General features: G+C 41.7%; 1 protein-coding gene across 1 annotated transcript in view; it reads right to left on the bottom strand.

The window, feature by feature from the left end:
• Positions 1 to 455: 455 nt before the first annotated feature.
• Positions 456 to 25,706, bottom strand: part of sphk1 (sphingosine kinase 1) — a 32,366-nt gene continuing 7,115 nt past the window's right edge. Inside the window, 4 exon segments of the mRNA XM_077539163.1 lie at positions 456 to 5,846; positions 8,197 to 8,312; positions 8,401 to 8,495; positions 16,256 to 16,405. Of these exon segments, the coding sequence (XP_077395289.1) occupies positions 4,994 to 5,846; positions 8,197 to 8,312; positions 8,401 to 8,495; positions 16,256 to 16,405 (1,214 nt within the window). The 3' untranslated portion in view covers positions 456 to 4,993.

The raw sequence follows: 25,706 nt of genomic DNA, 5'->3' as shown, positions 1-25,706 counted from the left end.
CCATCATACATTACATTGCAACATGCACAAAAAAACATATAATGTATGAGTAATAATTAAGAATAAATTGTATTCTTATTTATTACTATCATTAATGATATTTTAAGAATGTGCATTTCTGTTATCCTCACCATTTGGTTGCAACTCATATCACGATGCCTTGACTTGAATCCCAATGTGTTAATCTAAAAAATAAAAAATAAAAAAAAAAATAATCAAGAAATTACAATAAAATAATGGAAAAGGGTATGGAAAATTGTGTGCTTGTCTATAGAATAATAGGGCAGGTCATTATACACATAAAAGAACTATTGTTTGTGCATAAATTATTGTGTTTACTGATTATTTAATCTATGGAGAGTCAGGCAACACATCTGAATGTAAAAATTTATCTAAAAGAATGTTTCCCTTTTGTACTTAACTTTGTAAAATAAAAAACCCACACAGACACACAATTTAAGACATTTTCCAGATACAAAATTTATTGTCTTACCAACATAAAGCATTAGTGAACAGCATACAGATCTACTGCATTTAAAATTCATTTACAAATCCATTGATAACAAAACAATGAATGTCCTACTGCATCTGTAAATTATTATGCTAGGCTTATGTATTATAGTTGACTCACAAATGAAACCTCTAGTCCAGCATTGTATTCATTGTACAGCATCATATACTCACAAAAAAGGGTGTGGGGGGCATAATAAGTAGGTTAGAAATCTAGCAACAAAACTCACTGCATCAGTGAGTTTTGACCTGATTTCTGCACATAACTCAGTGAGACGTCTCCTAAATTATGAATAAAAACCCATGACAAAGACACTAGCCATTCTAATTGTCTTCAGACTAATGCTACATTACAGCATCAAGTGGAATTATTTATAATAGCGAACCACAAGTAGTGCAACGACATTTTACCAAGAGTACATTTGTTTATAGTTTCTATGCAAGGCTCTCGTAAATATATCTGGCAGTAAGTTACAATAAGATGAATGTTGGCTTTTTTCCCACCATCAAATTCTAATACAACTGTGCTTAATCCTCTCAAGATTTAAGTAAAAAAAGACATGAATGTAGTGGTAGTCTGAGGAAAGTGCGTTATGTAACTCGAAAAAATCTCAGGGTAAATCTAGATAGCAGTATTTACTGCAAGTCATCCAGTAGGTGGAACCCTCGGTCCTCATGTGTGTAACCATGACAATGCATTTGTTTGGCATGCCATCCATACAGCACCTTGATCAAATAACTATGGATGCAATATTCTGTTCATGCTGCAGTCATGAGCATTATACAGCAAATTTAAATGTATATGTATTGTATGAGAATGCTTTTATGTCAAGTCTGCTTCAAGGTACATTGCAATATAGATTTACAATTCAAGTGAAAGGTCCAGAAAAAGAACGTGTGCAATTATTTTGCTACATTACTGATATATAGCCCAACATGCACCCAAAAACTCTCACACTCCCTCCAATAAAGAAACACTTATATTCACCTCCCAAAAGCTCTCTCACACTTCTTTCATCACTCACATTAAGCACACGCCCGAAAAAAAAAACTCATTAAAAAACAAACAAACAAACAAAAAAAACGGTCACACTCAACAAAAACCTCCCACACCCCCCAAAAATGCTCTCATTGACCAAAAACTCTCACACCCACTCCCCCCAAAAAACAACTCACACTTAAACCCCTCTCACCAACCAAAAAAACGGTCACAATCAAACCAGAAAAAAACCCACCTGCACTCAACTCAAAAACTCTCACATTGCCTACACTCAAACAAAACAAACAAAACAAAACAAAACAAATAAACAAAAAAAAACCTCACATAAAAGAAAGTTCTCACATTCACCCAATAGGAAAAAAAACAAAAACAAAAACACTTGCCCAAAAACTCTTATAAACACCCATAAAACTCTCTCACACCCAAACACACCCACACACACCCCCACACACACAAAGTCATCTGCACCCAAAAGTGTCTTACAATCACCAAAAACAATTTTACATACATTTAAAAAAAAAAAAACTCTCATACTAACAATCCTCAATTCACCCAAAACAATCCCATGCACTCACAAAAAATTGTTATACTTACCAATATAATTTTCACATACACCAAAAAAACACCAGAAATACTCACACCCACGAAAGAAACCTCTCACCGCTCTCACACACAAAAAAACTCATTCATACAAAAGCCGTTCAAAAACTGAATAAAAAAAAACAAAACTCACATGCACAAAAATATGTCCCACTCATACAAAAAAAATCCTCTCACACAACATAAAACCACCTACTACGTGAAATCTTTACACAAATAGAAAAGAAATCAAGTTCTTTTGTGTGAAGGTTTCTGGTGAGAGTTCTTCTATGAGTATGAGAGGACAATGTTATTTTTGGCGTACGGTGTACATACATTAAAAAGTAAACACACCCATTTTCAAATAGCAGGTTAATAAACTGAGATCATGCGCTTTCAGACAATTGTATCCACCCTCTTGTAGCTAAAGGAAAAATTGGCCCAATGCATGATGCTGCCAACTTGCTTCACACTAGATTCTTTTGGTGTCAAAACATAACTTGTGGAATTACGGACAAATTTTTTCAACCTTGGTTTCACCGGACCACAAAAAAAAAAATTTAAAAAAAAAATCACCCAAATGTGTTAAAAAATATGAATTGAATTTTTGTTCTTTATTTTTAGGTTCTGAAATATCACAAATAGCCTCGAATTTGAACAGGGGTGTGCAGACTTTTTAGATTATGTCTACATTACTGTCATGCCCTCAAAAGATGCAGAAGCTGGATTATGAATGTTAATATTTGACATTTAAGTTTTGCTTTCATTCTGTTTTCCTTTTAATGTGCTGTGTCAGGAAAGATGAATTTGCCTTAAAGGTCAGCTAAGAGTACATACAGCTGCATGTTGGTATTCAGCTGCTGCATACCTGTGTGGGGTGGTCAACGGGACATTTAACAAACATGATTTGTGCCTGAGCGTGTAGATGAGGCAATGATGTTTATGTTAATATTTGCCGTCTCCTCCTTTTTTGTTGTTGTTGTTCTTTGCAAACACAAAACTTTCTAATAAGGACACATTAGGTGATGGCTCATTAACTAAAAAGGAAGGAGGGGTGATGGAGGGAGAGTGGACGATATATTAGGCATGGCATCTTAATATGGAGATAACAGACATAACACTTAATCAACTGATCAATGAATCTAAAGCCATCACAGTATTCACAAATCTTATGAACACATTTTTGACATTTCTGTGCTTACAACTTGATGAAACTGTTTGGCAAAGGCTCTTTTCAGTCCCAGCATGACGCTTAAAAAAAAAAGAAGGAAAAACTCTGACTTTATTCCCATCAAATGACCTACAACCAAAATTGTGAGTCAGGCCTTCTCTTGAACATCACCTGACCATGTCTCTTCAAGATAACATCCCAGAACAGTGGAAGCTATTATAGCAGCTAAAAAGGTAAGAAAAGATTAAGTAAAGCTCTTTCAATTTTCCTTCCTGCAGAGAGTAATGGCCGCATATCTAGGGGTGCCGTAAGGGAGAGAAAAGTAATGACCATTCTAAGGGCACATGAATGAAAGATAGAAAATAGGAAATAGACGTTTCAAATTGGTGGAATCAAAAAGGTGTGGCCTAAAGTCATGTTTTTATTTTCCACAAGAGCACAAAAACAGAAACCACTGACTTCCCTGTATCCCAATACCGTACTTTTGTCCAAATAGTGTACATGTTTGCTGGTTGTGGTCTGAGTGTAGAAAGTGAAGGGTCCAATGTGTCTCAACTACTGTGATACGGCACATTTTTTGTGCCTTGAGTACAGTGAAAGGGAAAAAATAAGGGTGGCAGGATTCCGGCATTAAAGTGAGAATTCTGACTAATCTCAGAATTGTGACTTTAAAGTGAAAACGCTCACTTTAATCTCAGAATTCTGACTTTGTGACATAGAGCTATGAATTGTGGGGGAAAGTCAGAAATTCAGAATTCTGAGAATAAAGTCAGAATTTTCACTTTAAAGCCAGAATTCTGACTTTAAGTCAAAATTCCGAGAATAAAGTCGGAATCCTGCCAACCTTTTTTTCCCCCCTCTTCACTGGCCCTCGGTGTACTATCCAAATTCACTGAATAGGTCTTGATTTTTGCTTTTAGTACAAATAATGTACCTTTGTTTATCCACCTATGTCAGTGACATATAGCGACAGGCAGAAAAAATAAATTCAGTACCAACAGATGGGAGAAGGGATGTAGTATGTACTGCACATACACACATAGCCGCGTAGCCACTTATTGTGGCATTTTATTTTGGCGGTATTCATTCAGATCTTACTAATATAAAATATGTGCCATGGCTCAATGAAGGTTGAGACACACTGGTTCACTTCAATCCCTCTAGTCTAATGATGGCGGCAGATGATCACGGTCAGAGTAAAGACAACGTAACGCTCACTGTAGTTTAGCTCTGCCAACTTTCTAAAAGCTACGCAAAGATTAGTAAAAAAAATTCTCAAGGAAGTTTTCCTGCTCTGTCGGACTATTCCCGCGGGAATCTCCCCTGATGGGAAAATGTGCTCGTCTTCATGTGTGCGGCGCTGATGAGGTCTGACAGCAGAGTGCACAATGCACTCCTCTGCCACACTTCTCATGCACGGTCGCACACATACATTGTATTACATTTACACAAGTGTGCGAGAGGAGCTCGCTACGATGTACAAAGTCTCTCAAGCGGTTGTGCTGGGACCAGCCAGCAGTGAAGGACAACAATCCACGGCTTGGACCAAAAGGTTGGGTGGGGAAGGGCTTAAAAAACAGGACAAGTTGTTTTGGTATAAAAATAGAGGAATTCTCAGAGGCTGATTGAATGTCTTTGGCACTTATGAAAACAGCATATCCAAAGAGATCAACGCTAAGTGAAAAGGCCAAACTTGAAAGCTCTCCAACTCGAAGATTTAACGTAATCTGCCTTCATCCATTTATGAGTCTGGCCAGTCCGGGGTGGATTTGAGCCTGAACCGGCCCGTATTCCACCGTCTCTCCGTCCACTGTGATCACACCCTCCCTGGAGATGGGCTCCAACCGCAGCGCTTGCACCTTCTGGTAGACCAGGTGGGGGCAGCCGCACGCCAAATGCGCTCCTTTCTCCATGGCGAGGAAAAGGCGCAGGAGGGCGGCTCGGGAGATTCCGGCAGTCACGTAGAAGAGGTGGATGATTCCGTCGTCCGCCGCGGCGCCGGGGACAGCCCACAAGTCCTCGGCCAGGTGAGACTGGTAAATCGCCAGCACCAAGACAAAGTCCTCCTCCTTGACAACAGTCCAGCTCTCCGGGACCGGCTGGTCCGGTCCTGGTAGCAGAGAGTCAAGCGGCGCTCGGGTTTTGCCGCCAGTTTCGAGTCTTTTAGCGTGAATGGAGGAGTTGCTGATGTTGGCGTTTGTGTTGTTGCAACGGTGGCGTTTGTGAGTCGTGGGTGAGTTTGGAACCAGCTGACAGGGGAGGGAGGAGCACAGCGAGGCTCGCTGAGGCGTGGAAGAAAGGTTGGGCTTCTCCTTCACGGGCAGGAACGCCAGCCTACCCTGATAGACTCGGAGAGAGGCCAGGCGCACCAGGGTGCCCATCAGGAAGCGGATGGCGCCCACGTGGCGGTACTTCTCGCTCTCGATGTCCACGTCGGCCACAAAGCCCCAAGCCAGCGACAGGAAGGAGAAGACGCGCTGTTTGGAGGCCAAGTGGATGGATACCAAGTCCAAGGAACCGACCAGGCCCTTGCAAACCATGAAGCCACAACTCAGGAGGAGTTCTTCATTCCACGCAGGGGGTGACCTGAGGGACACAAGAAATAAAATACACTGTGAACCTGAATAAACACAGCTCGAAAAAAGTGAGGTAATCGATTGCCTCACTTTTTTAGAGTCTAAACTAAACTAAACTAAACATTAAAGTTTCCTCAATTTGAATGGTTTGATGACACCCAATCTATTATTTTTTTTTTTAAATATACAGTGATACCTCGGCTCACGAACTTAATTGGTTCCCAGAAAGTGTGTGTAAGCCGAAAAGTTCTTCTTCCGAACATTTATTTCCCATAAGAAACCATTAAAATGAGAATAATCCGTTCCCAGGTCCCTATAAAACATAATTTTCTACTAAATAAGCCTTAAAACTACACAAAAATATACCTTATTTTATGTATAATAAATGTGCTATTGTATTGTAATTAAAGAAATAAATTGTACTGTATAATAAAGTCCTTTTATTTTACTTTGTGATGGTAGTTCTTAAGGATAGTAGCAATGGTAGACTTACTTCATTCGCGAGCGTTTCACCGCGTAGAGTGTTTATGGAACGGTTGTCGCTCATTCGCACTTTCGTGCTCACCGGAGCGGAGGAGGCGTGTCCCTTGGTGAACAAGGAAGTGGAGCACTTTAGCGAGTCAACAAAAAGTGAGCACCGCCAACTACTTTCAACTCTTTCCTGGGACTAAACAGCCGTGGCACGATTTTCTCCTTTTTTGAGGTACGTGATGGCACTTTCGCTTTTTTTAGTGGCGCGAACTCCATTGACTACAATGCAAATGCGCCGCCGAATCGTCGTCCCTCGCTGGTAAGCATTAGGCTTAACACTAGCCTGTGGTGGGGTCTTTTTCGGTCCCATAATAGCAAAAGTACACTCAAAATGTCTATCAAACACAAACCGCGTCCGCACTAAAAGAAAGGGGTTGACGAACTGGGACGCCGTGAGCGTGCGTCAGCTTCTCGTGGCCGCCACCGTGGTGCTGTTCGACCGCGTGGTTTGGTTCGTCCGCCGAAAAGTAGTTCGTCAGCAGAGACTATATGCTCGCGAATTTAATGTTCGTGAGGCGAAAAGTTCGTGAGCTAAAGCGTTCGTCAGCCGAGGTATCACTGTATATAGAAATAGTTGGCCACCATGTTGTATGGATGAATCAGATTATTTTTTGGGGGGGAAAAAACAGTTGTGGTTGCTATTTTCATAATCTAACAAATTATTATTCATTTATTTAAACTGTATTTAACCAGATAAGGAAACTGATCACAGACTATCATTTACAATGTCAACTTAGACAAGTAAAATAAAATGTAGTAAAATAAAACAAGGTAGTAAAATAAGACTAATACAAAATTACAAATTAACAAGTAAAATAAATTAAGAAACACAAAATAAAAAAAATATGAAAAGCATAAAATAATACACTACATACATTAACTCATTCACTGCCATTGACGGAAAAAGACGTCAAATGATGCATTTTTGGGCTGGCAGTGAATGTGTTAAATTTTATTTTTAGTATGTAGTATATGAAATTTTATTTGTAAATATTACCTTTTTTGAAACAACAGAAACAAGTTTTTATCACGAAATAACTACATTTTTTTTTTTAGATAGAACTAATTTATGTTTTTAAGTTATCCATAACCCAAAAAGTAGAATAGTTCAATTTAATCAAAAATTATTAGTACAAATTACTCATCAAAGCATACAAAGTACACCCACTTCAAAAAGTTAAGTTAGTAGTAGTTTTTATAAAACTCACACTCTCAGGGTCGGAGATGGCCACTCTACCCCAACAGCAACTGGAAGTATTGCTATTAAAATTACGACAGCATGCTTGGATATTGGAACACTGGAAATGAGGGTGTAGTTAATTTAACACTCAAGGTAGTGCTATTCATGTTGCAACTAACACCCACCCCAACACTCAAGGAAATGTACTCTGACAAACCTGCTTACTGCATATTTGATTTAACACTGGAAGTTTAACACTGACCAATTTGCTGTGTAGGCGGCTTGCAAACGTTTGCCAGAAATTACACCTTAGACAATCTAATAAGCCAACATAATTACTATTGTTACTGTCACATCACACAAACGATTTGGCCCATGCCGAAAACAAGATTGACACCCCTGTAAACTATTACATCATTTCTTGTAGGTTATCATCTTCCTATAGTGACCTCTGCTGCAGTGAAGCACATTCACATTACTCCTGTGTCTCTCTTCCCTCCAGAGCGATGATGTGCCCAGTCAGCTCAGAGATTCATTAAATAGGAAGGAGATCACTTTTTTTTTTTTAGGCTCAGCAAGTATTTTTCTTGGCACTTCTTTTGCACGGTTAGCCCATGCATTTAAATGACTTCTTAATGGACTGACTTACTGAGAGTAGTGGTGGACAGAGGCAGCCAGGGCGTTGCCAGAGCCACCCGGGAGAATCCCCAGAGGGGTTTGGATGGCCTCTTGCCAGTCGTCACGCTCCATCAGACCGTTTATCACCTGCGTGAACAAAGACACAATCAGACAGGTGCTGAGGACAAATAATAGCCAGACATAGAACAGAAGAAGTTGGGTCAGGTCCAAGCACCTCAAAGAGCAGCCCATCTCCCGACATGATAACCAGAGCGTCCCATTGTGACAGGTCCGCCTTCTTCACCAGCTCTCGTGCGTGGTTCTGGTGCTCTGATTACACAAACAGCAGAGAGGGAACAAACAAAAGAAGGACATCAATACCTCAGAGGGACAGGAAAAGAAAAAAATGAGGGCAAGGGCAAAGACAGACATGCTTACATCATGGCCAGGGGAGATTACGCGCATTTTGCCCTTATGAGGCCAGACATGTGACAATAGGCTGACCAGCGTCTCCTCAGCAGCTCTAAGGCAGCTTAACTGCTCTGCAAACATCTGTGACCAACTCATGTGTTTGTACACATTGCACTTGCTGGATGTATTTGGGTATTTAATGTTTGTGCATGCTTATATCGCCGTTACTGTATGTCACATCCCCACGGAGCAATAAAAACGGTGTTACAGAAAGAACAAAAACAACAAATGGCACTTCATTTATATAGCGCTTTTCCACTTTACAAGGCCCTCAAAGCGCTTTACATTTTGACGACCCATTCACCTACTGATGACGCAGCATCGGGAAAGATTGGGGGTTCATTATCTTGCTCAGGGATACTTCGACGTGGTCACAACGGCATGTGGGATTGAACCATCCCCAAATCTTAAAAAAAAAAAAAAAAAAAAAAAAGTCTTCACAGCCATTACTGTATGTTAATCTTTTGGATCTTCTTTGATGTCCGTTTGAGGCCTGTTTTCATATAATAACGGTCTCCTATGAGCGACATGTTCCTCTCAGAGACAGTCCTCCAATAAATACGACCACATTGGTCGTTTTCAAAAGGTATCAAATTACGACTAAGTGTTGCATATTGTAGTTTAGCGACCTCTAGCGGTCATGTTAAATAGCGCAAAAATACAAAAGAGTGTTTCAAACCCAGTCTGCCTGATCCAAAGACAAGCGTTCATCCAACTGAGCAATTGTCCAGTGATTGCTAGTGTTGACTACATGTTTTGTTCGCATTGACCACGTTTTGTACAACCCGTGTCTTTCCAAATCTCAACCATTAGTGTCCCATATAAAGATGTAAAGACGTTAGATGTTCGTCTTTTGCACAGAAGATCCGGGTTAGAGTCTCAGTTTTGTATTTTTCGCTATTTAACATGGCCGATAGAGATTGCTAAACTACAATAGCAAACACTTAGTCGTATTTTGGTGCATGGTAAAACGACCAAAACGGTCGTTATTGTTGGAGGATTTGTTGTCCTCTCATGTTGTAACAATATTTACATAAAGCTCATGGTGTCATTAAAAACATTGCGTTGCATTTATACTTTATATTAAAATCAGCACAATTCTTAGTTTAATGGCCGACAGACACTGACGTCCCTATTTCCGTACACAGGCGTCCGTGCGATCGGTGTAAAAACGGTTGCATCTCATTTTTATGCCAGGGCAAGTTGAGTTTAGAGCATTTGTGAATTTGTTAGTTGTGTCACGGGTGTGTGGGGGGTTGTGGACCCAAATGCAGGAAGCACTGAGTGAGGCCAGGTGTGCCCATAAAAATGTTTAATGAACAAAACATAAAAAGAAACCTAGGCTTACTAACAAAACAGTCAAAGAAACAAACACTCAAACTAAACTTAAAAAAAAAAAAAATGATGAGGAGCAAAAGCAAACAAAATGATCCAACAAGAACTGAACAGAAACCAGGAACTAAATACAAGAAAAGCAATGAGACAATGGGAAACACGTGGACACGACACAAGTGGCTGATGTGATTGGTAGACAAAGGGGCTGACAAACAGGTGGACAAAGCCATCATGAGAAAGACATGAACCGCAAGAAAACAAGACATAACATGGAACAAAACCAAATACAAAACTAAACAAATACGGATCATGACGATGTGCTACACCTCGCAGGAATTCTGCATCCCCGGTGCATCTCGCAATTTGTTGACAATAAGTAGACTCGTTTTTAGACTTGTCAAACGCATGTCGAAGTAATGGCGCAGGTGGTCTTACGTGATTTTGCTGGATTTGATCGAGGCGCAGGCAGACAGATTCGGTGCTCCACCGACAGGTGTATGTCATATTTCATTCATACGACAATACGACAACAGGCTCATATACAGACAACAGCGATGCTATTTCTGCTTCTGCAATGTCAAGCACTGGGTGCGCTTCCATCACCTTGATTTTAATGGGAGTGAGGGGAGCCTCTTCAATTGGCTGGTAGTCAGCAGTGTTCCTCCCACAATGGCGCAAAATACTATATGTGCTATAGCCAGTGTTGCCACAGTTACCTTGAAAAAGTAACTTAGTTACTTTACTGATTACTTGGTTTTAAAAGTAACTAAATTGCGTTACCCCGGGTTTTCACTGGATGCGGTTGCGGTGCGGTTGCGGTGCGTCTTGACTGCGTGCTCCGGACGGGTCAATTTTTTTGTCAATCCACACCGGCTCCGCACAGCTGCGGTCCGGCAGCTCCGTCGCCGCCCACTTCCCAACGTGTCTCGCGGGACCGCGCGCGCGCGATCATGTGGCATTTCACAACGACAAACATACAGAAAGTCTGCTCAACAGAGAAGCAGAAAGAGAGGTGGACTTCTTTTAATAACGAGAGTCGGGTCAGTGCGGGTCCACTCTTTATTTCTGTCTTCCGCGTCCGGCTGCCGCTCAGTACGGCAAGCGAGACGGGCACAACAAGCAATCGCGAACATCAAACTCACAATACATTACAGTCCTTATAAAAAGGATGTGCCGTGTCATATATTATTTTGTGGTTTTCCACCTCCAATATAAACCTCTCCTCGTCCATGTTCGCTGGTGTCTAAACCGTGAATGAGCACATGGCCCGGCGACGCCCACGTCAAGTTTTGCTGAAAAACATGCGAAATAGGAGCTGGCGAGTGTTTTATTCTGAAAGGTAACCGGAAATTTATTTTGAAACTGCCTCGGTCTTCCTGTCCCGCTCGATGTGTTTTGTGCTAGCTTGCCATTTGCCGGAGGCCTACCGCTGCGGCGTCCGGCAAAAATAGAAAATAGGTCTATCCTTGCGGAAGGCTTGCGGCACGCCGCAGGCCTTCCGCAGTCGACACGCAACGCACCCGCAAGCGGTGTAAACTGCACCATTCGAATGAATGGAATCTAATTGCTTGCGTCGCCGGACCGCACCGCAACCGCACCGCAACCGCATCCAGTGAAAACCCGGGGTTACTGATTACTTGATTTTAAAAGTAACTAAGTTAGATTAAAAGTTACTTTTTTAGTTACTTTCAGCAGCTGCCGATAACACCATCTCAACATAAAAATAATGCAGTAGAAACGGAGTTCCAAATACTTTATTGAAAGTGCATTTTTAACATGAAAATAAAGGTTTTTTTTAATGAAAAACAAAATAGGCAGTCTCTCTTGACTTCTTGTAACGTAAATACTTTTTATAAAACAAAAAATAAAAATCTATCCAGGTTGAAAATGAAAATCCCCTAAATTCCTCTATTGTTTGTTTGTTCCGCTATTCCAGTGTGTACACATGTATCAGTTTAAATATTTATTAGTAGTTATTGACAGTTATAATTGTTTTTTGGTTTGTTTGTTTTTTCTCTTCAAAATAAGGATCAGGAAAACAAAAGGTTGATAATTTAATGTTAAATATAAATATTTAACCTTTAGACAGACACCAACACAATTAAACAGAATATTTGCACATTGTGAAGTATTTCAGAAACATAAATTTAAGACATGAATAATAAACCTACCGTCCAGCCAAAAGAAATATGAAGCCACCTTATGGAACAATAAATCTATCAAACACATTTTAACCACTTAATATATGCAAAAATATTTCCAAAAGTTCATTTCCCTTTTTAATCAACAATTTTTGTATTGAACAATTTTTTTTTCTTTTGTCATCACTTTCATTTTTGGTTAATGTATGACATCGTTTTTTGTTTTTTTAATCTGAGACACGATGATGACCACAGAATCACTACTGTTTATATTTTGTTTTTTGGGCTGTCGTAATCGCGGGCACGTCTCAGTTCTCCTATCTGCTGCTCATGCTAGTTGTAGACATTGACAGGGAGCCACAAACTGAGAAATGAGATACTTGCAGTGTGCTTTTAGCTTAGCTGGTGTGTTGGCTGTGGGACATACCTGTGTCGTTTGAATCCGTGCATTGGATCGTCACGGGAGTGATTCTTTTTGGCTCGCGCGCAGTACCAACGCCGGCCCGAGACATACAAGTGCACCGAGAGGACTCGATAGCAATGGGAAATACCGAGATGTACGGCACCGGCTTCTGCTAACTGTCTCCATTTTAACGTTGTCACTCGTTGCGCGCGCGCGCGCCGTGTCGCGAGCACGGAAACACGGAAGTCGCTTGAATGGTGATGCTACTGAAATGTAAACAAAACAAGTAGAGCACGGCGCAGAACTCTTGCTATTGTTATGAAAACCATAAAGCCTCACTCGCAACCGATACGGTCGTTTAGCTCCCCTTGACGAACGATGGTTCGGTCGAATCGTTTTTTTGTTCCACCCCTACTGAAAACGTAACTTGTCTGACGTCACTCCCCCTGGCGAGAGGGCGGAGACGACCTCATCCCATAATGCTTCACGGACCAGTTGAGGATGGAAATAAATTATTTTTTTTACCACTTTTATGGTCCATAATGCACACTTTTTTTGTTGTGTTGTGTGCCTGTTGGTTAATAAAACTAGTAGTAAAAGTATCATCACTTTTGTTTTGAATGTGCAAACCATTCATGACCAGACCATGGCTGAATTCAGTGTGGTGATCAATGACTTCTGCCTCATCTTCGTAGTTAGCAGTAGTTGTTTGTGACTGTTACAACAGTGAGATAGTTTGCCTTCTTCATGAAAATGTGGAGTAACGCATTGATTCTCTGGACAGTAACTTTAATCAGACTACTTTGTAGAATAAAGTAACGCGTTAGACTATTAGTTACTTTAGAAAGCAACTTTTTTGAGTAACGCGTTACTTAGTAACCGGCAACACTGGCTATAGCAAAATATCAAATGAAAGAACAGGTGCACCGTTTGACTGTGCTTTGTGCCGGATATTGGGTATGATAATAGGGGCCCTAGTGTTGATCATCTGCCCCAAACATTACGTTTGATAGCACCGGGATCATTAAAACAAAGCAATCACATTTGCTTTGTCTTGTCTTTTGGCTCGTCCTTTTCATGTCTTAAGAGTCCTGCCTTCAAATAAAAGTGAATAAGCAAGTTGCTGGTAAAGCAGAACAGTTTGTTTCTTCTTTGGTGTACTGTAGTATACGTGTGGAAATGGAAGCAGTGCAGATAATTGTCAACAAAGCACAAAAAGGGGAGCTCAGACAAGAATGGAGACCGCTAATTAGCACGAATCGATGCAGTGAAGAAGATATATTTCACCCGCGATATTGATCAAGGAATTACTGACATACACAACAACAATCCTGTGCCTCTTGTATGTGTGTCCAATATGTCAGCACGCAGTGACGAGGCGCTGTGCTGACAGACAAAGCGGCAGAAGGAGTGAACTGTGCTCAGCAGCCAACTCAGCACTTGGAGCCTGCCAGGTCTCAAGCTGATGCATTACTTCCCAGCCACTTCCCTATTCTGGAGCGACTGACTAACACGCTAACCTCCAGCGAGGGGGAGGGGCTCCTCAGTTATTAGAAAACAGTTTCAGGGTTCATGGATCACTGTTTTTTCTATTTTGCAAATTACACTTGTTTTACATCAAATTGGTGCTGTCAAAGTTAAAGCGTTAACTAATTAATTAATGACAAAAAAATGATCGCATTCATGAATTAATTAATGCAGATTAATCACACTATTAATTTTGACCGCAGATGATCCTTTAGCATGATAGCGGATGGTTATGTTAAAAGTAGCATCCTTTACACAACATAACTACATGCATTCAAGTAAAGCATTTAGTAAATGTTTGCATGTGGCATTCAGAATATTTATTCTTGTAAAAATATTGGGGTCATTTCTATTTCACTTTTAATTATATAAGTAATTAACTGATTAGAAAAAGAGGAAGATGAGCGTGTGCACTGGATCAAAAAATGAAATTGTTCTTTGAATTTTAGTTTTAATGTTTTCCTTACTTTTAGTTAACCTTGCCTCTGGCAAAGTCACTGTGATAGTCTTTTAATAGTTGTTTCCAGACTACAAGTTGGAAAATGCACTTAATTGTGGGAAATGCTGGTCAGACTCAGTCGATAATGGATTTCATTAAAGAATACAATTTAGATGAGTCCTTCCCAACCAATCAGTGCACTCCATCCAAAAGCATGTACTGCATTCTCTAATAATAAGCATCTTGTCTCAATTTACTCACAAATTTTTACTTCATGTGAAATCTGAGTCCATGTTTAGTTGAACACAAAGCAAAATTATGTTGTATGAATTGCAACTGGTGCAGACTAATTGTGGCAGAGCCTTTAATTGTTCTGCCTGTCACTGCAGGTATTTTCCACAGAGAACTATTTCTCAAATAAACCCAGCATGCTGCTTGTCTCTTCTTTCATCCACTCTACCTTTGTTTCAACTCAACTGCACGAGCGATTCAGCTTCTGTGCTGCCAGGCTGCTACTGCTGCTGCGTGTGTGCGTGTGTGTAAGGGGCTGTGAATTCTTGCATGTTGAGTAGTTGATGCTGTCAAAACGGGGCAGCGATAGTCATAGAGGATGAGAGAAAGATGCGGCTCGACGGGTAAATGATGCACGCCAACACATCATACAGAATGGGACACATATTGCATGTGCATGTCGTAACACTTGAATTGGGTTCGTTTTAGGGATGCATGATCATGCTATTTTCAACCAATACCGATAAGACGATAATTGTTTGCAAAATTAACTTGAATATAAATATACTTTGGAACCCTTTGATAAGGCTAACATGTACAAATACATTGAAACATTGTGTAAAGAACCATGAAGCCGAATTTGATTGACATCTCTGCTTCAAAGACAACCAGGAACTCATTTTGAGTTTGCCAAAACAAAAGAGTCATGTTTTAAAAATACAAAAAAAAAACTGTGAGGGTAACATTTTGGGGAAACACATTATCTGGTTTATCTGTACGACATCAAATTGGTCGATAATTGCTGATAATGATTGACCACCAATATTATCGTGCATCCCTAGTCCATTTTTTTGAATTCTATACAGAGAGTGTAACATCTGCAAGAATGTAAGCTTGTTGACACTGGGGCTATTCCAAATTAAGAGTGTGTAAGTGGGAGCTTGGATGGCCCAGTTGTCAGTGCAGTGGTCCCACGCTGAGATTAAAAGTTTAATCCCTCCCACCCTGAGATGCTCGCTTCTTTGGCTTTAATTTCTTGATGCTTAAAAGGCTGGGGGGGGGTGAATAGTACTTTTACATCCATCCATCCATTTTCTATGTCACTTGTCATTGTCATATAGGTGATGTTAAGATGGAGGAGGGGTCAGAATTCGGGATACATACTATGCACACAATATTAGGAACATTTATGATAATAATAACTATGTAATAACTAATAACTATATAGTAATGAAAAATTACACATTTCCCATCTTCTGTAAAAATTGCACAAAGAAATGAGAACATATTTCGAGCTGAACGGTTTTTGCTGAGTACCACAAAAGTAAACTAATGCTTGACTCACATACCAACAGCTGTGAGCGCCCTCACTATGCACCACCAGATATTAAGGTTATGCATTTTAAAACAGAACTCCACTGTGAGTGAGTGAGTGACGTCAGACTACCTCATGGATTTAAATAAACAATGTTCACAAGTCATAAGTTCAGAGGAAAGAAAGCTCCCTTCTTTTCTTTTTTTTTTGTGCGTGTGCATTGCCGACCTGTGATGACAAGCGTGTAGGGGACGGCGGCTTCAGTGAGCATGCCCTGCAGATGGCCGGTAAAGAGCTGGAGAGCCTGGCCGCGTCCACTGAGAGGGTTCACCAGTATCATGACTCTGCAAGGCCGCCGCACCTCGCAGTTCGGGACGCCTGAGATTCAAACGGAAAGGTGCATCATGAATGGATCTAAGCGTATTCAAACTGGGACAATCACATCAATCACAAAGTCAAAGAGTATTTTTTAAAGGGGAGGTCAACCCAAAAAAATATTTTTCACAATAATATGTTCTATGCACCCCCACTTGTCTGAATACGGTTAATAGTGGAATATCATTTAAGCAGCAAAATCCAGCAGTTTTTATCAATATCAGATGGCGGCCATTTGACCACATGGTGCCGAGCAAAAATGACATCACAGTTGCTCAGATATCAACCAATCGCAGATCAGCTTCAGAAAACAGGTGAGTTGTGATTGGTCGTTGCCTGAGCCCTGAGCAACTGTGATGTCATCTTCAGTCGATGGCAAGTGGCGAAATGGCCACCCACTGCAATGGATAAAAACGGCTCTATCATCTACAAATGGGGAGACCGGGGCTAGTTGTATCACGGGTAATTTGTCACATTGTAATTGTCTTCCCCACCAGAGGTCGCAACGAAAAAGTGGAATACTAGTTTTCTTCGTATAAATGGTCAGGGCTTGTGTGCTGTCTGCGAAGAGAATAGCACATTGTGAGTTGACATTTGCCAGTTATCGATTTTGCACACCCAAAGTAAAATTTTTCACCTTCATATATTTTGAAGCAGGCGTCCTACATAGACAAATTCGAGCAGCATTATGGACTCGTTAGAGGAGAGATTCAAGCATTTTGTCATGCCTCAGTCATTGCTCTGTTTTAAGCTAACTTTGAACTAGAGAAAGTTTTAACCAAGATGGTCGTTTGGGGCAATTTATCACAGTCATTTTGGGGTTTGTTGTCACATGTGCAAAGAACGGGCCAATGAAAAATGCACCTCTGGCAACTCTGTTTACGTATACCAGAATTGTTCTTCAGATGCTGGATGAGTCTGAAGAATGAGGAATGTAGTTTGCTAGGTTATGTTTCATTGATAAAAATAGATTTCTCAGTTGTTGGAACTACAGTATGCCCACAGGAATGGTTTAAGTTTCATAATGAACCATTCATCCATTAACTGAAATGCTTTATTTTTTTAAAAATTATATTTAATCTCAAATGTCCAGTTTAAGGGAAGCAAAACAGACATTTGAGGCTGAGAGCTATGACCTACACCCCAGCCGTTCCTAAGGACTTTAATTTATTTCATAATATTTTATGTTAAAGTTTGCTCAATGACTATGGTAAATTCTCAAGATCAATTATAAACAATTTCTCTCGCTGTAAAAGCAAACAAACAAAACAAAACAGGAGAACAAGGATAATTTGGTCCTCGTTTTATTAGTTGCAAAATCCAACGTGACAACTTACCCATTGGTGGGGCAACATGTCACATGTTCACTCTTTCTATTTGATGGCTTATAACTCTGCACCGACACAAAGTACAAAAATGACATGAATACGAAAAATATACCCAAGACTTTGGTCTTTCATCTGGTATACCTTTTGTTTATATATGATGATATATGATATCAAAGTATACAAACTAATACAACTAGCCCCGGTCTCCCCTAATATTAATCAGAATATCATGTTTACACTGGTGATGTCACATATAACATATTATCAAGAAATGTTTAAAGGGATACTTGACACATTGAACAATTTTCAGCAGTCAAAAGTTAATATTTTGTCCAGAATGAATGCGATAACTTCATTATTTTTCATGTACAGTTAATACCGTTAAAAAGTAATTTTTTCTACTACTTGCTGTCAACTCATGATGACATCACCTGTGCTGAGGAAGTAACAACCAATCATGGCTCATCTGTTTTCTGGGTTTAGTCAGTAAACATAAGCCATGATTGGTCGTTACTTCCTCAGCACAGGTGATGTCATCATGAGTTGACAGCAAGTGGAAACATTACTTCCATCCATCCATTTTCTTGACCGCTTATTCCTCACAAGGGTCGCGGGGGCTGCTGGCGCCTATCTCAGCTGGCTCTGGGCAGTAGGCGGGGGACACCCTGAACTGGTCGCCAACCAATCGCAGGGCACACAGAGACGAACAACCATCCACACTCACAAGCACACCTAGGGACAATTCGGAGCGCCCAATTAACCTGCCATGCATGTCTTTGGAATGTGGGAGGAGACCGGAGTACCCGGAGAAGACCCACGCGGACACGGGGAGAACATGCAAACTCCACCCAGGAAGGTCCGAGCCTGGACTCGAACCGGAGACCTCAGAACTGGGAAGCGGACGTGCTAACCACTCGACTACCGTGCCGCCCGGAAACATTACTTTTTAAAGGTATTAATTTTACATGAAACATAATGAAGTTACCACATTAATTATAAAATATTAACTTTTTACTGCTGGAAATGGCTCAATGAGTCAAGTATCCCTTTAATATTAAATATTTTGAACCAGATATCCATCCATTAACACGCATGAGAAACAAAAAAATAACCCTCTGTGATCCAACCTCGGTCAGCTTGAAACATATTACCCATAATGCACTTGAGCTGCAGGACCTAGTCACGTGATAATGACCCCACGTTGGCGATGCGGTACAGAGGTGTGATTCCAGCAGGAGGAGTGAGGAGAGAGTGTAAAAACAAACATGCACATGCCCCAACTGTGCCTCCATTCAGCTACATACGGTCAGCATTGTTTTGATTTGTATCAAAGCACAATGTGGCTTTCATATACAAAAAGGGCCTTCACACTTCCAGAATATCCGCTACAATGGTGGAAATTGCGAAAGAGCTTTTGATCAGCTTTTGTAGGGCACAACTTTAATCCATCCGTCAATTTTCTGTACCTGTTATCCTGTTCTGGGTTGCGTGGAGATGGAGCCTATCTATCACAGACTAACTTTGGGCGGATTTGGATTGATCGCCAGTCACGCACAGGAGCCAAGATTTGAACCGAGAACTTCACAACTTTCAACGTGCTGCCTCACTAATTGAATTTAAATATTTCATTAAAATCATTAATGGGTTGGAGCTAGACAGAAATAGAAACACTGCTCGCCTACTACTGCAGATTAAGTCAAGGTTTCACAGTAGTTATTGATCCACATCTTATTTGTCCATTGCTGTGCCTGCCTGCAATTATAAGATAAAGAATCCAAAAATGGCAGACAGGATATGTTGTGTGTGCTGTGCTGTGAAGTGAGACACGTTCAGGTACATTCTGTGCGTCGCACACAAAGTAAACACACACAAGATAGATGGAGGACAAAGAATGATGGAGGACAGAATAGTGGTGCACTGTTAGTCGCTGCTTTGGCATTGCAGGATTAAGTTCCCAATTCAGATGTAGTGCCAATATCTTTTTACATGTACATTTCCAATGACCCATATACAATATCACAGCATTTTACATTTACCGAATACCTGGCAGAGACATCATGGAGGTAAAAATAAACATTATACTGGCCTGGACTGGCCTTCTTGTCACGATAATGTGGGGAGGTTGACAATTTTATATACAGTATATATATATATATATATATATATATTATTTTTTTTTTTTTTTAAGTGTGTCGTGTCACGTCATTGTCATGTGCTCCTATTGGCTCAGTGGCGCAGCAGTCTCTGTAGTTCCAAATGATGTGTTTGGCTGGAATGGGCGAAAAGTAATATTAATTGATGGAGATGTTGAAAAATATTTCCTAGTATGACTGGTTTATGGGAGTGATAACCGCTGCAGTGGCCAAAACATTCCTGATTAAGATTAAACCGCACTAATGAACGAACCATCAGAGGGTGCTACAACTGCACAAATGGAATACAACCTGACTTTTTAACAGATGTGCTGCTTTTAATATCGTGACATGACAACAGAGATATTGTGGCAAATTTAATACCGTAATATTGCGATGTTGCCATTATAGTTACATCCTTAAGCAGGGCAGACATGGTCAAACCTTTGTGTTCAAGGGCAAGCTTTGAGATGGGTAATTGTAAATAGGGTAAAATAACAAATATATAACGCTGGCGCCGGGCTGAAACTTCACAAATCACAATTTTTAATTATTTATTTTTTTTATTTTTTATTTTTCTTCAAAAAAATCTATACTTTTGGTACCACACGTGGGTTTATTTATTTATTTATTTATTTAATGAATTATTGACCAATCCAAAGTGTTAAAAATGGCTTGCTCTCTTTGATGATGCAATGTTAAAGGTGCATTGTGGAGTTGAAAATATTAATGTTACAGCTTTTTCTACATCATGCATACTCCACTAATGCCCAGATGAGTATAAAGAGCCCAGACTTTTTTTTTTTTTTTTTTTTTTTAACAAAGACTGCGCCTATCAGCTTGTTCGTCCCGGGCACACCACAGTTTCTTGAGGGGGCGGCGGCGGTTAGTGGCACCAAGCACGAGCTTTATACAGAAGCTGCAGTTACGCTTTAGGCCAGAGGTGGCAATCGCATGTTTAAAAAAAAAAAAAAAGAAAGAGAAAAAAAAAGAGTGAGCAAGTCCACAATGCTCCTGTAATGGTTGAACAAACATGCCGAAAAGTGATTTTGGAGGTACAAGGTTTTGGCCCAATGCCAGCGATAAGCGAAATATGCTAGTAATCAGTTTACAGTAACTACAATATAATTTATTATATTATCATGTATTTCAATTTAGAATTGATTTATCATTAATTAATGAGCCAAACATTTAACAAAATAATTATTGCTTAAAAATGTCATTACTCCTGTTTTTAAATGCTATTGTTTACAAAATAAGTTCACCAATTAATTGATGACCAGACCCATAGATGGTTGCAGTGAACATGACATTTTTGCGTGTGTAAACCAGTAAAACGCATAATTTGGATGATGTCAACACTTCTGGTTCATGATTGGATCTTGCATAACCAATCACAAGTGAAATATCCTAGTAATCAGTTTACAGTAACTACATTTTAATTTATTATATCATGTTTTTCAATTTAGAATTGATTTAATTATCATTAATTAGCCAAACATTTAACAAAATAATTACTGCATAAAAATATCATCATTACTATTGTTTTTAAATGCTATTGTTTACAATAAATAAATTCACCAATTAATTGATGAGCAAACCCATAAATGGTTGCAGTGCACATGACATTCGCGTGTCTAAACAAATAAAACAACACATTATAGCCATATTATCCTGGCGTCCACTATAACAACTAAAAACATGAGATAACCCCCCAAAAAACATTTTCATGTTGTTCTTATGTCTTAATATTATGTGGCTCTCAGTCATGTAAATGAAATGCTTGGTGGGATGGATTAAGGATATGGGTTGCATGGTGCCACAGGACCATCCTTTGCCCACTTGTGCACAAGAATATGTGTGAAAATAAGCAAAATACCATCACCAGGCTGGAGGGGAGAATATTTTGGCAGTGTGCCACAGAGGAAGACAAAGATTTACTGGAGTTTCAGATACTGGCTGAGGAGGGAGTTCTTCAAGTGACGCAAGTACATGTTGTCCCCACCCTGTCGCCCAATGTTACCTCTCGGAGAGATTTTAGCCCCCCAAATGAGGACAGGTGGGACAGAAAATTGATGCTTTTTTTTTTTTTTCCTTTTTAAATAAACAAAGGTAAAGTCCTGCTGAATCTGAACTCAGCAGTCCAGTACAGCATGTGGGCAGTTTACATTAATACCATTGCCTGACATGCACATGTGATATTTTATATGCAGCTTTACTCCAGCACTGTCACAATCTGTTTGCATCCACATGACTGGCCAGCTTATTGACATTTCATTCATTCCAGTGAGAATTCATCATTGAATGAAACCTCTGAGCCAATTGGCATTGCAATGAATGGTTTCCCAAAGTATAATCCTCATAATCCTGCTAGAAGAAAGCAAAATCCATCCACTACATAGGACCAGAAATGGACAGTATCACGTCCAAACACTTTCCATCAGTCCTACCCAAGGGTGCTTTGTTGTGTCTTACTCTACAGTGATTAGCTTCTCTTTTATTTATATGACATTTAAAAGGTCACATTATGAAATTTCTAGCACTTTTTTGATTAATGAAATCACTTTACATTATCTGTGATGGGAAAAATCAATCACGTGTCATGGAACAGTTGGCGTTTGGAGGTTCCACTGTTCTAAATTTAGTTTAGAATTGGAGACAATGATATATATAACAGAGCTGGGCAAACTCGGTCCTCGAGGACCGGAGTCCTGCAAGTTTTGGATATTGCCCTTCTCCAACAAAGCTGATATATGATCAGATCATCAGCAAACTCTGCATAAGCTTGATAACGATGCTGTTGATTAGAATCATCTTGTGTTGGAAGAGGGAAACCTCCAAAACCTGCAGGAGTTCGGCCCTAGAGGCCCGCCCCCGATATATAAAAACAATGCTTTTATGTGAACTTCACAAGCAAAGGTAATACAAATGTCATGTTTGACGACACAAGTCATTATGTTTTTGGTTCAAAATGAGATTAAATTCTTCTGACTCTCTGCAAACATTGTCTGTATCTATACATGTCCTTTTCTTGAGTTTCTGTCACGCCGCCACCGGTGTGACGGCCATGCTTTTGTTTTGTTATCCATGTTTCCTGTTTTACTTTGAAAAGCCTAACTCTCATCTCACCCCAGGTCACTTGCCCTTCCTGCCGCTCCATAATTACCGGTCCCCGCCCTTGATTATCACCACCTGCCACCAATCACCTACAGCAATAAAAGCCACCTGCATTCTCCCCTCAGTGCCGAAGTGTCACCGTCAGTGCATGGAAGCGTCCACAGTCCTTATGTCCTCGTTCATGTTGCCTAGCGTTGTTGCCTTGTTTTTGTGCCTTTTCCTCCCTTTTGGAGCGCCTTTAGTTACCCCTTTTGCCTTGTGCCCTTTTTCCTCCCTAGCGGAGCGCTTTCTGTTGTCCCCAGTACCTTTTGCCTGTTTTTTCCTCCCTAGTGGAGCGCTTTTTGTTCTCCACTTTTTCCCCTCCCTGTTCTCCTCTCGGTTTGAGAGGAGACCACTGTTGGCCGGAAATAAACCTGCTGCCTTGGTGGCCTACCTTACGCCTGCGTCTGAGTCCTACTTGACCCCGCCTTGTCAGTACACTTCGGCCAGCATGGACCCAGCAGGCATGGTCGAGGCCGCACTGCAGAGCCAGGAGGCCCGGCTCAACAACCAGGACCGGATCCAACAGACCATGCTGTCCCGGATGGAGGAATTGACCAGCCAGGTCCACGAGCTGGTAGGCCTTTCACGGCGTCGAGCGCCAGCTCCCACTGGACAGATTCCTCACCCTGAGTTCTCTGTACCGACCACGCCATTCACCGGGGTAGGATTGAGACTGGCCTCCCCAGAACGATACTCCGGTGAACCCGGACGCTGTCAGACTTTCCTCACAGAATGTGACATTCATTTTGAACAGTTACCACAGGCATTTCCCACAGCCCGATCCCGAGTGGCCTTCATGTTGTCTCACCTGACGGGACGGGCCAAAACCTGGGCGACCGCGGAATGGGCCAGGGGTTCCTCGGTCTGCCAAAGCGTACAGGACTTTCGAATCGCTTTGCGCCAAGTCTTTGATCCAGAAAACAATGACCGAGAGAAGGCACGAGCACTGAGCCGACTTCAGCAAGGCAACGAATCTGTCAGCGACTATGCAGTTCGCTTTCGAACGTTGGCAACGAGCAGTGGCTGGAACGCCATCGCACTTCACGACCATTTTCTGAAAGGACTCTCACCCGCCATTCAAGAGCTTCTGGTTCCCGTAGATCTCCCCGCGGACTTGGACGCCTTGATTTCCCTCACCATCCGCACCGATCATCGTCGCCGGGAACTGGCTAAGATCGGCGGACTCCGAAGGAGGGAGGAACCCACCCCCTGGTCACGACCACCGGGGCCCGGAAGGCCGCAACCCATCCTTCCTTCCCGACCTGAACCAGGAGAGGTGGACTTCGCCAGAGAGGAACCCATGCAACTGGGAAGGGCCCGGCTAACGCCCGAGGAGCGACAGCGCCGCCGCCGAGAGGGCCGATGCTTCTATTGTGGTGGTCTTGGCCACCTAGTGGGATCCTGCACCACGAAGAGCGGGTCACCGGTGAGTCCTCCGTCACCCCGACCCGCCAAGAACCACAGGCTCACGCAAATGCAGATAAACCACCACAAGTCTGTCAGCCCTCATCGATTCCGGTTCCGACGAGAGCCTCATGGACTGGGAGCTCGTGAGGCAACTACGAGTCTCCACCGAGCCACTTCTGTCAACCATCCAGGCTCGAGCGCTGAACGGCAAGGAACTTTTCAGAATCACCCACATCACTGAACCTCTGGAAGTGCACATCGGACAGCACCTCGAGACCCTTCGCTTCCATGTGTTCCATTCTGCTTCCCCCACTTTGGTTCTGGGTCACCCTTGGCTGCGTCTACATAATCCCAGAATCGACTGGAACTCTGGAGTCATTCTGGAGTGGGGAAAGGACTGCATGACTCACAGATTGGAACAACCCGCACCCCGGAACACCACAGCCCAGGTTCACCAGGTGTCCCTCGCCTCGTCCGCTCAAGAGGAATACCCGAACCTGCACACCGTTCCCTCCTGCTACCACCACCTGCGGGAGGTTTTCAGCAAAACCAAGGCCATGACTCTTCCTCCCCATCGACCGTATGACTGCCCGATTGACCTGATCCCCGGATCAACCATCCCCAAGGGGAGACTGTACTCGGTCTCAGGACCCGAACGCCAAGCCATGAACAATTATATTGACGACTCCTTGAAGGCCGGCCTCATCCGACCGTCTTCCTCACCTGCAGGCGCAGGTTTTTTCTTCGTGAGTAAAAAGGATGGATCCCTACGCCCATGCATTGATTACAGTCCCCTGAATGACATCACTGTTAAGAACCGGTACCCCTTGCCATTGATGTCCTCTGTGTTTGACCAGCTGCAACAAGCTAGAATCTTCACGAAGCTCGATCTCCGCAACGCCTATCACCTCATCCGGATCCGCGAGGGAGATGAATGGAAGACTGGTTTTAACACTCCCCGGGGACATAACGAGTACCTGGTCATGCCTTTCGGCCTCACGAACGCTCCCGCAGTCTTCCAGGCCATGATTAACGAAGTACTCAAAGATTTCATCGACCACTTTGTGTATGTCTACCTGGATGATATCCTAATCTACTCTCCTGACCAAGCAAGCCATCGAAGCCACGTGGACCGAGTCTTGCAACGCCTGCTGGATCACCAGCTTTACGTGAAGGCAGAAAAGAGCCTGTTCCACGTCAACTCCATCTCCTTCTTGGGATTCGTCGTGTCACCCGGAAAAGTGGAGATGGAAGCGGACAAGGTCAGCGCCGTGCGGG

This window comes from Festucalex cinctus, chromosome 1 (genome assembly GCF_051991245.1).
Source record: "Festucalex cinctus isolate MCC-2025b chromosome 1, RoL_Fcin_1.0, whole genome shotgun sequence".
In the NCBI taxonomy this organism is placed as follows: Eukaryota; Metazoa; Chordata; class Actinopteri; order Syngnathiformes; family Syngnathidae; genus Festucalex; species Festucalex cinctus.
This window is presented reverse-complemented; position numbering and strand designations above follow the sequence as displayed.